The 12,752-nt window shown below is 38.4% G+C and overlaps 1 protein-coding gene across 1 annotated transcript in view; it reads right to left on the minus strand.

Annotated features, from left to right (window-relative positions):
• Positions 1 to 12,752, minus strand: part of LOC123526814 (DNA repair protein REV1-like) — a 94,358-nt gene that overhangs the window by 52,903 nt on the left and 28,703 nt on the right. The window contains exons 3-5 of the mRNA XM_053523321.1: positions 12,270 to 12,377; positions 10,094 to 10,226; positions 783 to 951 (exon numbers count right to left, since the gene is read on the minus strand). Coding sequence (XP_053379296.1) covers positions 783 to 951; positions 10,094 to 10,226; positions 12,270 to 12,335 — 368 coding nt within the window. The 5' untranslated portion in view covers positions 12,336 to 12,377. The remainder of the gene's footprint in view (positions 1 to 782; positions 952 to 10,093; positions 10,227 to 12,269; positions 12,378 to 12,752) is intronic.

A 12,752-nucleotide genomic window follows, 5' to 3' on the forward strand; every position in this document is an offset into this window, starting at 1 on the left:
AGGCCTAAGCGTTCTTGAGTTATCATCTGGAAACCGTTTTACTGTTCAGGGTCACTGTGACCTTGACCTTTAACATATTGACCTCAAAATCAATAGGGGTCATCTGCTGGTCATTACCGACCTCCCTGTGAACTTTCATGATCCTAGGCCCAAGTGTTCTTGAGTTATCATCCGGAAACCGTTTCACTATTCAGGGTCACTGTGACCTTGACCTTTGACATACAGACCTCAAAATCAATAGGGGTCATCTGCTGGTGATGACCAACCTCCCTATCATATTTCATGATCCTAGGCCCAAGCGTTCTTGAGTTATCATCCGGAAATGGATTGGTCTACATTCCGTCCAACCGACAGACCGACCGACCGACATCTGCAAAACAATATACCCCTCCTTCTTCGAAGGGGGGCATAAAAAGAAACACAGTAAACATAATTTTGTGACAGAGAGAACTAGATTTATATGTGTCCAAAGGACACTGCTGCCCCCACTGCTGTGACTATATGCACATTTTTTAATCAGTCAACAGCCGTAACTCTGGTCTGGCAGTAAGAAATCACAACCAAAACATCAGGTGCACAACATTACATGCTGAATAACAATCCTGTCAGGTTTGACTACCCTAGGCCAAATACTTTTTAAGAATGCACAACACAAAATCAGTCAGACAGACTGACATACAGACAAGGGTAAATCTAAGTCCCTACCCCCACCAGGTATTCTTAGTCCCTTGCATTCAGTGACTTAACAAGGACAAAGATGAAGGTGAAAGAAAAGAACAAACCTCTCTGTTATCCATTCAGGTCTGACAACTTTTAATCCCTTTAATTCCTTCACTTTACTATTGGGTAGGTTTGTTGCTATAACATGAGTGACACGTGTACGATACAAGTAGTGTTCGTAACTACCACCATGTAACATCATCAGTCTCTTCAGTTCATCCGAGGAGGGTTCTTCAAATCAAACCAGAAGTTAAATAAATTACATATATATAAATTGCTTTTCACATTCATTGCTTTTTACAGTTTTCTAAGTCAAAACTTTGTTGTAAAACAAATATTTAAACCAGATTTTCAACATCTGATCTTGACCCCAGTAGCACCAAACACAAACAGAAGCTATGTCTCCTTGTAAGCTTGCTATACAAAAGTTTGGGATTAATATATTATTCTAAACAGAAGTTTTTAGCTAGACACAGTTTCTATATTTCCAGTACCAGTGACCTTGACCCCAACAGCGTGAAATACAATCCCAAACCAGTTTTCCATTTGGTTAACTATACACAAAGTTTAGTGACAAGATGTTACAATCAGAAGTGAATGGCCCAAAACTGTTCTATTTTTGGTGAGTGACCTTGACCTTAGCTGTCCCAAATATAATATTAACATAAAAAGTTTGGTTACAATATCTCATTCCCAACTAAGTTATTGAGCAGAAATAATTTTTCCATGACCTGAACACTAGAATACAATCCCAATCTCAATCTAATAAAATCTGGAATGGAAGCACCGGAGAACAAGGCAAACAGTGAAAATTGCACACTCGGTTTGATTGAGTCTGTTCATGAGCAGTAATGGAAAATGCAAGACTGCCCACGCCCCCTAGCACCGGCTTAAGCAGTAGTCAATCTTCAAAGCTAAATGAGTTGAACTCCATGATCCCGAGGGACCAGAAAATATAACAACACTGAGATGAAGTTGGGGGCGGCTTTTTACAGCCGCCACACAGCACTTCACACCCGCTGTTGTGAAGTAAATAAAATCTGGAATGTAGATCCCTCGGAAGCACCAAAAACAAGGCAAACAGTGAAAATTGCAGACTCTGTTTGATTTAGTCTGTTCATGAGCAGTAATGGAAAATGCAACACTGCCCACACCCCCTAGCACCGGCTTAAGCAATATTCAATCTTCAAAGCATTAAGTTTATTGCATACCAAATTTAAAGACAATACAGTGACTTTTTTTAATTTTGTGGCTTTTTAAGGGGAACCCAAAAAAGGGAAAATCCAAATAATTTGATTTTCATTATAACAGGCACAGTACCTATTTTTACAAGGCAGTCTGAAAGACAGCTAAATCCCCCGCCACTGCTATGGATAGTGAAAGGGTTAAACCTTTGATTTTAGCTGTGACCTTGACCTTGAACTGACATGGCTGACTCATCAATTCTGCACAACGTCTTGATGAGGTAATCATTTGACCAAAGTTTCATGAAAATCCTTCAAGGGGTTTAGGAGATACAGAGCTGAAACCTTTGACCTTCAGTTGTGACCTTGACCTTGAGTTGACATGGCTGACTCATGAGTTCTTGACGAGGTGATCATTTGACCCAAGTTTGATGAAAATCCTTCAAGGGGTTAAGGAGATACAGAGTGGACACCAAATGGAAGGCTCAAACCTTCGACACTTAGTTGTGACCTTGATCTTGAGCTGGCATGGTTGACTCATAATTTCTGCACATCGTTTTGATGAGGTAATCATTTGACCCAAGTTTTATAAAATTCCTTAAAGGGATTTAGGAGATATAGAGCAGACACAAAATGGAAGGCTCAAACCTTTGACCCTAAGTTGTGACCTTGACCTTGAGCCAACATGACTGACTCATGGGTTCTGCACATCGTCTTGATGAGGTGATCATTTGACCCAAGTTTTATAAAATTCCTTCAAGGGGTTTAAGAGATATAGAGCAGACACAAAATGGAAGGCTCAAACCTTTGACCTTGAGTTGTGACCTTGACCTTGAGCCAGCATGGCTGACTCATGGGTTCTGCACATCGTCTTGATGAGGTGATCATTTCACCAAAGTTTTAAAAAATTCCTTCAAGGGGTTTAGGAGATATAAAGCGGACACAAAATGGCAGGCTCAAACCTTTGACCTTGAGTTGTGACCTTGACCTTGAACCGACAAGGCTGACTCATGGGTTCTGCACATCGTCTTGATGAGGTGATCATTTGACCCAAGTTTCATGAAAATCCTTCAAGGGGTTTAGGAGATATGGATTGGACACGATTTTGTTACGGATGGAAGGACGGAAAGACGGAAGGACAGACAGATGGACGGACAGACGCAGACCATTCCTATAATCCCTTCGCCACGGCGGGGGATTAATAACTGATGCCAATGTCTTTGTGAGTTTGGCACCTGATCAGAAGGAAACACAGTTAAGTGTGATACAATTACCAGTCCATAACAATTGTACAAGTTTAAAGTGACATGGGGGTAAAGGGAATTAAAAGATATAACATTGATTTTCATAAAATTATTCACTATACATATGACAGAACATTTGAGCCACGCCATGAGAAAATCAACATAGTGGGTTTGCGAACAGCATGGATCCAGACCAGCCTGCGCATCCACGCAGTCTGGTCAGGATCCATGCTGTTTGCTAACAGATTATCCAATTCCAATAGGCTTTAAAAGCGAACAGCATGGATCCTGACCAGACTGAGCAGATGCGCAGGCTGGTCTGGATCCATGCTGGTCGCAAACCCACTATGTTGGTTTTCTCATGGTGCGGCTCATTTCTTTATATTCTAAGGAGAAAATATTACAATTTCAGCTATTTTCGCTACAAGAAACAGCCTGTATTCAGCTGTAAAAAGTAGCAAAAAAATAACTGCAATATGACAATTTGAAATAAAGTTAACTACAGATACCACTAAAGGGGATTTATACCCCTCAGACACAACCTTAAATTACTTAATACAGGGAAGGTGATAGGCTGTGATCACGACTTTTGACTTCCAAGTATAACCTTGACCTTGATTGTACTCTGAATATTGTCCTGACGAAATAAACAACCAACGCTAGTTTTATGAAATTCCTTCAAGAGGTACAATTATGGAGAAGATTTTAAATGAAGCTGTCTGACCCTGACCTTTACTACAGACATATTGACTTGGGTAATATGCAATTCTCTTCATACTGTAGAGGCAATCATTAATTCAAGTTATTTGATAATCCAAGAGTGGTTTCCCCTGGAAAGGTATTGCTGATGGACAGAGGGATGTGTGACTCTAGTATAACCACGATATACTTTGTACCTGGGGATATAATGACCAGAAACAACCTGGCTAATGCCATCTGCCCATCCACCCGCTTTTCTACCTACCAAATACCTTCCCTCAATTTTCATAAATAAACAACATGCATGTCCAATATTCTGTACTGTGGTCCAACCCTTCAGCAGGTTTATATTATTTTTACAACTTCACATTATCATTATGTTGAGGGATTTTTAACGCTGATTTTGGGGTCGAATATGGGCCCCATCCCAACTGCAAAAATTTGCTTATTTTCCCAATTCTTAGGCTTAAATTTCCCTCAATTTTACTGACCGTTGAGTGTCTGCAAGTTTCTCACTGAAGAAATACCAGTAAATTTAGTAGACACTTTCAAAAAACAAAAAAATATAATGACATATGTATTATGACAAACAATAACTAGAAAATGCTTTTGTAAACAAGAGGACCATGATGGTCCTGAATCGCTCACCTCTTCCCACAGGACCCAGTTTTGAGTATGACGTCGTTTTTTCTATTATTTGACATAGTGACCTAGTTTTTGAGCTCATGTGACCCAGTTTTGAACTTGACCTAGATATTATCAAGATAAAAATTCTCTACAATTTTCATGAAGATCCATTGAAAAATATGGTCTCTAGAGAGGTCACAAGGTTTTTCTATTATTTGACCTATTGACCTAGTTTTCGAAGGTACGTGACCCTGTTTTGAACTTTACTTAGATATCATCAAGGTGAACATTCTCACTAATTTTCATGAAGATCTCATGAAAAATATGGCCTCTAGAGAGGTCACAAGGTTTTTCTATTTTTATACCTACTGGCCTAGTTTTTGACCGCACTTGACCCAGTTTCGAAACTGACCTAGATATCATCAAGGTGAACATTCAGATCAATTTTAATGATGATTCATTGAAAAATATGGCCTCTAGAGAGGTCAAAAGATTTTAATAATTTTAGACCTACTGACCTTGTTTTTGACCGAAGTTGACCCAGTTTCAAACTTGACCTAGATATCATCAAGATGAACATTCAGACCAACTTTTATACAGATCCCATGAAAAGTATGGCTTCTAGAGAGGTCACAAGGTTTTTTTATCATTTGACCTACTGACCTAGTTTTTTAAGGCATGTGACCCAGTTTCAAACTTGACCTAGATATCATCAAGGTGAACATTCTGACCAATTTTTATGGAGATCCATTAACAAGTATTGCCTCTAGAGAGGTCACAATGTTTTTCTATTTTTAGACCTACTGACCTAGTTTTTGACTGCACATGACCCTGTTTCGAAAGTGATCTAGATATCATCAAGATAAACATTCAGACCAATTTTCATACAGATCCCATGAAAAATATGGCCTTTAGAGAGGTCACAATGTTTTTCTATTATTTGACCTCATGACCTAGTTTTTGATGGCATATGACCCATTTTCGAACTTGACCTAGATATCATCAAGATCAACATTCAGACCAACTTTCATACAGATCCCATGAAAAATATGGCCTCTAGAGAGGTCACAAGGTTTTTCTATTATTTGACCTACTGACCTAGTTTTTGAAGGCACGTGACCCACTTTCGTATTTGACTTAGATATCATCAAGGTGAACATTCTGACCAATTTTCATGAAGATATCATGAAATATATGGCCTCTAGGAAGGTCACAATGTTTTTCTATTTTTAGAACTACTGACCTAATTTTTGACCGCACGTGACCCATTTTCGAACTTCACTTAGATATCATCAAGATGAACATTCAGACCAAATTTCATACAGATCCCATGAAAAATATGGCCTTTAGAGAGGTCACAAGGTTTTTCTATTATTTGACCTACTGACCTAGTTTTTGACGGCACGTGACCCACTTTGGAACTTGACCTAGATATCATCAAGGTGAACATTCTGACCAATTTTCATGAAGATCTTGTGAAATATATGGCTTCTAGACAGGTCACAAGGTTTTTCTATTTTTAGACCTACTGACCTAGTTTTTGATGACACGTGACCCAGTTTTGAACTTGACCTAGATATCATCAAGATGAACATTCTGACCAATTTTCATGAAGATCTTATGAAATATATGGCCTCTAGAGAGGTCACAAGGTTTTTCTATTTCTAGACCTACTGACCTAGTTTTTGACCCCACGTGACCCAGTTTCGAACTTGACCTAGATATCATCAAGATAAACATTCTGACCAATTTTCATGAAGATCTTATGAAATATATGGCCTCTAGAGAGGTCACAAGGTTTTTCTATTTTTAGACCTACTGACCTAGTTTTTGAAGGCACGTGACCCAGTTTCGAACTTGACCTAGATATCATCAAGATGAACATTCTGACCAACTTTCATAAAGATCCCATGAAAAATGTGACCTCTAGAGTTGTCACAAGCAAAAGTTTACGGACTGACGCACGCACGCACGCACGGACGACGGACACCGCGCGATCACAAAAGCTCACCTTGTCACTTTGTGACAGGTGAGCTAAAAAGCGCATGTCTCCCCAAATGCAAAGTCCTATAGGCAAGAAGTCAATAGGGGTCAGGAGCAAAAGTCAAAGAGACACTGATGGTTGGCTGCAATAGGGATCATCTACTTGGCATGTCCAGTCATCCCGCTAAATTTCAACACTCTTGGCCTAGTGGTTCTCAAGTCACTGTTCAGGCTCCTGTGACCTTGACCTTTGATCAAGTGACCTCAAAATAAATAGGGGTCATCTACTCTGCATGTCCAATCATCCTATTAAGTTTCAACATTGTAGGTCAAGTGGTTCTCAAGTTATTTCCAAACAAGAGGACCGTGATGGTCCTGAATCGCTCACCTCTTCCCACATGACCCAGTTTTGAGTATGACATCATTATTTGACATAGTGACCTAGTTTTTGAGCTCATGTAACCCAGTTTTGAACTTGACCTAGATATTATCAAGATAAAAATTCTCTACAATTTTCATGAAGATCCATTGAAAAATATGGTCTCTACAAAGGTCACAAGGTTTTTCTATTATTTGACCTATTGACCTAGTTTTCGAAGAAACGTGACCCTGTTATGAACTTTACCTAGATATCATCAAGGTGAACATTCTCACTAATTTTCATGAAGATCTCATGAAAAATATGGCCTCTAGAGAGGTCACAAGGTTTTTCTAATTTTATACCTACTGGCCTAGTTTTTGACCGCACGTGAACCAGTTTCGAAACTGACCTAGATATCATCAAGGTGAACATTCAGATCAATTTTCATGAAGATCCATTGAAAAATATGGCCTCTAGAGTGGTCAAAAGATTTTAATAATTTTAGACCTACTGACCTTGTTTTTGACCGAAGTTGACCCAGTTTCAAACTTGACCTAGATATCATCATGAACATTCAGACCAACTTTCATACAGATCCCATGAAAAGTATGGCCTCTAGAGAGGTCACAAGGTTTTTTTATTATTTGACCTACTGACCTAGTTTTTTAAGGCATGTGACCCAGTTTCAAACCTGACCTAGATATCATCAAGGTGAACATTCTGACCAATTTAAATGGAGATCCATTCACAAGTATGGCCTCTAGAGAGGTCACAAGGCTTTTCTATTTTTAGACCTGCTGACCTAGTTTTTGTCCGCACATGACCCTATTTCAAACTTGACCTAGATATCAACAAGATGAACATTCAGACCAATTTTCATACAGATCCCATGAAAAAAATATGGCCTTTAGAGAGGTCACAATGTTTTTCTATTATTTGACCTACTGACCTAGTTTTTGATGGCACATGATCCACTTTCGAACTTGACCTAGATATCATCAAGATGAACATTCAGACCAATTTTCATACAGATCCCATGAAAAATATGGCCTATAGGGAGGTCACAAGGTTTTTCTATTATTTGACCTACTGACCTAGTTTTTAAAGGCATATGACCCACTTTCGAATTGACCTAGATATCATCAAGGTGAACATTCTGACCAATTTTTATGAAGATCTCATGAAATATATGGCCTCTAGAGAGGTCACAAGGTTTTTCTATTTTTAGACCTACTGACCTAGTTTTTGACCGCACGTGACCCAGTTTCGAACTTGACCTAGATAACATCAAGATGAACATTCAGACCAACTTTCATACAGATCCCATGAAAAATATGGCCTTTAAGGAGGTCACAATGTTTTTCTATTATTTGACCTACTGACCTAGTTTTTGTCGGCACGTGACCCAGTTTCGAACTTGACCTAGATATCATCAAGGTGAACGTTCTGACAAATTTTCATGAAGATCTTGTGAAATATTTGGCCTCTAGAGAGGTCACAAGGTTTTTCTATTTTTAGACCTACTGACCTAGTTTTTGAAGGCAAGTGACCCAGTTTCGAACTTGACCTAGATATCATCAAGGTGAACATTCTGACCAATTTTCATGAAGATCTTGTGAAATATATAGCCTCTAGAGAGGTCACAAGGTTTTTCTATTTTTAGACCTACTGACCTAGTTTTTGAAGGCACCTGACCCAGTTTCGAACTTGACCTAGATATCATCAAGGTGAACATTCTGACCAACTTTCATAAAGATCCAATGAAAAATGTGACCTCTAGAGTGGTCACAAGCAAAAGTTTACGGACGGACGCACGGACGGACGACGGATGACGGACACCGCGCGATCACAAAAGCTCACCTTGTCACTTTGTGACAGGTGAGCTAAAAATGATTTTACATGAACAGGCCACTGTGACCTTGACTTTTAATAGACTGACTCCAAAATCAATAGGGGTCATCTACTCTGCATGTTCAATCATTCTATGAAGTTTCAACATTCTTGGTCAAGTGGTTCTCAAATTATTGATCAGGACTGGTTATCAATGTTCAGGCCCCTGTTACCTTGACCTTTAACGGAGTGACCCCAAAAGCAATAGGGGTCATTTACTCTGCATGAACAATCATACTATGAAGTTTCAACATTCTGGGGCGAGAGGTTCTCAAGTTATTGATTGGAAATGGTTTTCCATGTTCAGGCCCCTTTGGCCTTGACCTTTAACAGAGTGACCCTAAAATCGTTAGGGATCATCTACCCTGCATGACTAATCATCCTATGAAGTTTCATCATTCTGGGTCAAGTGGTTCTCAAGTTACTGACCAGAAATGGTTTTCAATGTTCAGGCCCCTGTGACCTTGACCTTTCAGAGTGACCCCAAAATCGTTAGGGGTCATCTACTCTGCATGACCAATCATCCTATTAAGTTTCAACATTCTGGGTCAAGTGGTTCTCAAGTTACTGACTGGAAATGGTTTTCAATGTTGAGGCCCCTGTGACCTTGACTTTTAATGGAGTGACCCCAAAATCAATAGGGGTCATCTACTTTGCATGTACAATCATCCTATGAAGTTTCAACATTCTGGGTCAAGTGGTTCTCAAGTTATTGATCGGAAATGGTTTTCCATGTTCAGGCCCCTGTGACCTTGACCTTTGATGGAGTGACCCCAAAATCAATAGGGGTCATCTACTCTTCATGACCAATCATCCTATGAAGTTTCAACATTCTGGGTCAAGTGGTTCTCTAGTTATTGATCGGAAATGGTTTTCAATGTTCAGGCCCCTGTGACCTTGACCTTTGACGGAGTGACCCCAAAATCAATAGGGGTCATCTACTCTTCATGACCAATCATCCTATGAAGTTTCAACATTCTGGGTCAAGTGGTTCTCTAGTTATTGATCGGAAATGGTTTTCAATGTTCAGGCCCCTGTGACCTTGACCTTTGACGGAGTGAACCCAAAAACAATAGGGGTCGTCTACTCCAGCAGGCCTACAACCCTATGAAGTTTGAAGGTTCTAGGTCAAATGGTTCTCCAGTTATTGCTCGGAAATGAAGTGTGACGTACGGACGGACGGACCGACAGGGCAAAAACAATATGTCTCCTAGGGGAGACATAACAATGCTGAAATAAAGGTTGTATGATGGTAAAACTTATTTTTTGTATTTCCCAATTTTCAGCTTTTATGCGCCATTTTTCCCAAACGAATGGGCCCTGGGCCCCAGTTTCTAAACAGTAAAAAAATCCCTGATGTTGTAAATGGGGGATATAGAACTTACTTGTGTAACCGTTGACATGTATACTGATGCCAGAGAATATTTTAGATCCACTGCCTTCTTTCTTCAGCTGACCTGGGGCTTCCTCCACAAACTGTTGTTGAAGTTTCTGTTTCTTTGCATTCATGTATCCTCCCTGAATCACAACAATATACCTACATTTGTCTTCACCACTTAACAACATGGAACTACTTTCCGCATCTACTAGCTGGCAATTAAGGTTATTCCCAGTTCTTGATAGTTGTCATAACTGTTGTCGGGAGTGTCTGGCAAAGTTATGGACCTTCAAATTCTTTGAAACAGTCCTGAGAATCACTGGTCAGTCTTGACTCAAGCTTTAGCATTAATCATTTAGATTCCATCAAGACTGGCCAGAATCAAAGTGTAAATAGCAACTAGTAGCCCAGGACAAACTTGCACTAATGTATTGTACTATTTTTTTGGCCTGTCAAAAGTAGAGATGGTACCTAAAAAAATCAAATTTATCTTTATAGGTTTTTTTCAGAGTGAAATGATAGCTAAGTGCACCAATTTTCTAAATATATTTATGGTTTTCCTCTTCTCCATGTCAAAAATAGAAATATTTGATATCTAAAAAATGACTTTCTCAAAATATCTGAAGCAAAATGGACAACTCTTGTATTGATCTTTTTTCAAAGATTTTAGGACTACCCCAATTATAGTCTATATCAAAAGCTTCCACAGCTAAATAAATTCAATAGAGTATAAGGTAAGTTTACTCTACTTTCAACATTTTGAAAGAGCCTATACTGAACTTCCTTTTGTCTTTTAATAAAGTAAATTCCAAGACTAGCCAAGAGTCTAAAACGCTTGAAAAAATTCTGAGTGAAAAAGAATGACATGCTTTTTATTATAAGCTTACCAAAACCACACCAAAAATGTACCTTAAAGAAGTTATTAAAGATTTTATATTGTAAACAAACCCCTACACCATTTTACCATCAATATTTTCCACTCATGAATGCACTCAATTCAGGTGATAATTGTCGATATATTTATAAATGAGAGGCCCCAACAAAAACCTTTTTTCAAGTTGTGTAAACAGTATAAGTTTTAAATTATTTTTGATATCTGAAATTATCCGATTACTTTGTTTTCAACAATAAATAAAACACCTTTTAGTTTGTTTAGGGGAGTTGACCTGTAACGAAAATCATCAAATAGAGTAATCTCCATATGCTTTTTCAGCATTTATTCATTTTTCAAGGAAAGCAAATGATCGTGCTAGTTCCCTCCAGAGAATGTTTAAATTGAGAATTGCTTAAAATACATTACATAGAGTCATTACCTGTCAGCTACCTTAACATGTAGTAATTACAATCACTACCTTAAAACATTGTAATTATATTCGACGACAATGAATTTTTGTGTTACCAATTTAACTTTTTTTGTTATTTCTCATTGTTAGATATATACATTTTACATTTTGATATATAAATGTTGTGTAAAACAATGTATTACCATTGAGAACAATAAATAAACAACTTTGGCTAAAAGATCAAAACTTAATAATGTTTCTTAATGTATGCATTATTCTATATAATCTTCATGCATTACTAAACTTTCTATCAGGGCCTCACTACAACTTACAAAATAACTGTCAGTGTAAGTCATGAGAAAAGCGTGCATATTGTATATTGAATGCAAAGGGATTTAAACAAATGTAGGTCATATTTTGTCTGCCTGATAAGTTGTTTGAAAAAGGACCTATCTGATTTTTCTTTCACTTTTGATCAATGTTTAATGTTGGCTTCAGTTTATTGATCAATTCAGAGTTGTCCCGCTTTGATTTATTTGGGTAGGTACCATCTCTATCAAAAGATGTTTCTGGCTTTCATGTTAATCTTATTAGGGCGTGGACAGAATATAATGAAAGCCAGGAACATGTTTTGACAGGTCAAATAGATTGTACAATAAATGTATGTATATCATTAAACAAAGAGGCATTAAACAAGAGCTGTCACTAATGGTGACAAATGCCCCCGCAGCACCTTGACCTTTGACCTGGTGACTTTGACCTTTGACCTGGTGACCCCAAAGTCAATAGGGGTTGTGTACTCAATAAGTACTATTAGCGTGTGAAGTTTGAAGGTCCTGGGTGCAGTGGTTCGCGAGTAAAGTGCCTACATGCAAAAAGTCGGGGGCATAAAAAACATACCCAGACATCCCAACCTGAACCATCCTCTCTAGATCGGCTCCTTGTGCTGTGGCCTCTACTGCTCATCTTTCATGCTTGTTGTTTCAGGTGTGATATCTAACTTTCAAACTGCAAAAACAGAAATTTTGACTACATGTACTATTTTCAACATTTCTGTTGATGTCTTCAGCATGCCAGTCCTAAACAGTTGGTGAAAGGCAGTCCTGAAAATCTAGCTGCTTGAGGGACAGCATCAACATAACAGTACCCTTATATAACTATCAGTTATCAGTTCAGCCCCTAGAAATTATGAGGAACTAGTCTGCACTTGATATTGCTGGGAATTACCTCATTCTTTCCAACGGTACCATTTATTATATTGAGTACATACTTCAAGGTAACACTAAGATGGGTTCTTGGGACTAACTGTATCATACCACCTAGCTTACTTATCTTAGCAAGGCCAATGCACATACATTACACATTTTACTACTTATAACATAA

The sequence above is a fragment of the Mercenaria mercenaria genome, chromosome 14 (assembly GCF_021730395.1).
Source record: "Mercenaria mercenaria strain notata chromosome 14, MADL_Memer_1, whole genome shotgun sequence".
Taxonomy (NCBI): Eukaryota; Metazoa; Mollusca; class Bivalvia; order Venerida; family Veneridae; genus Mercenaria; species Mercenaria mercenaria.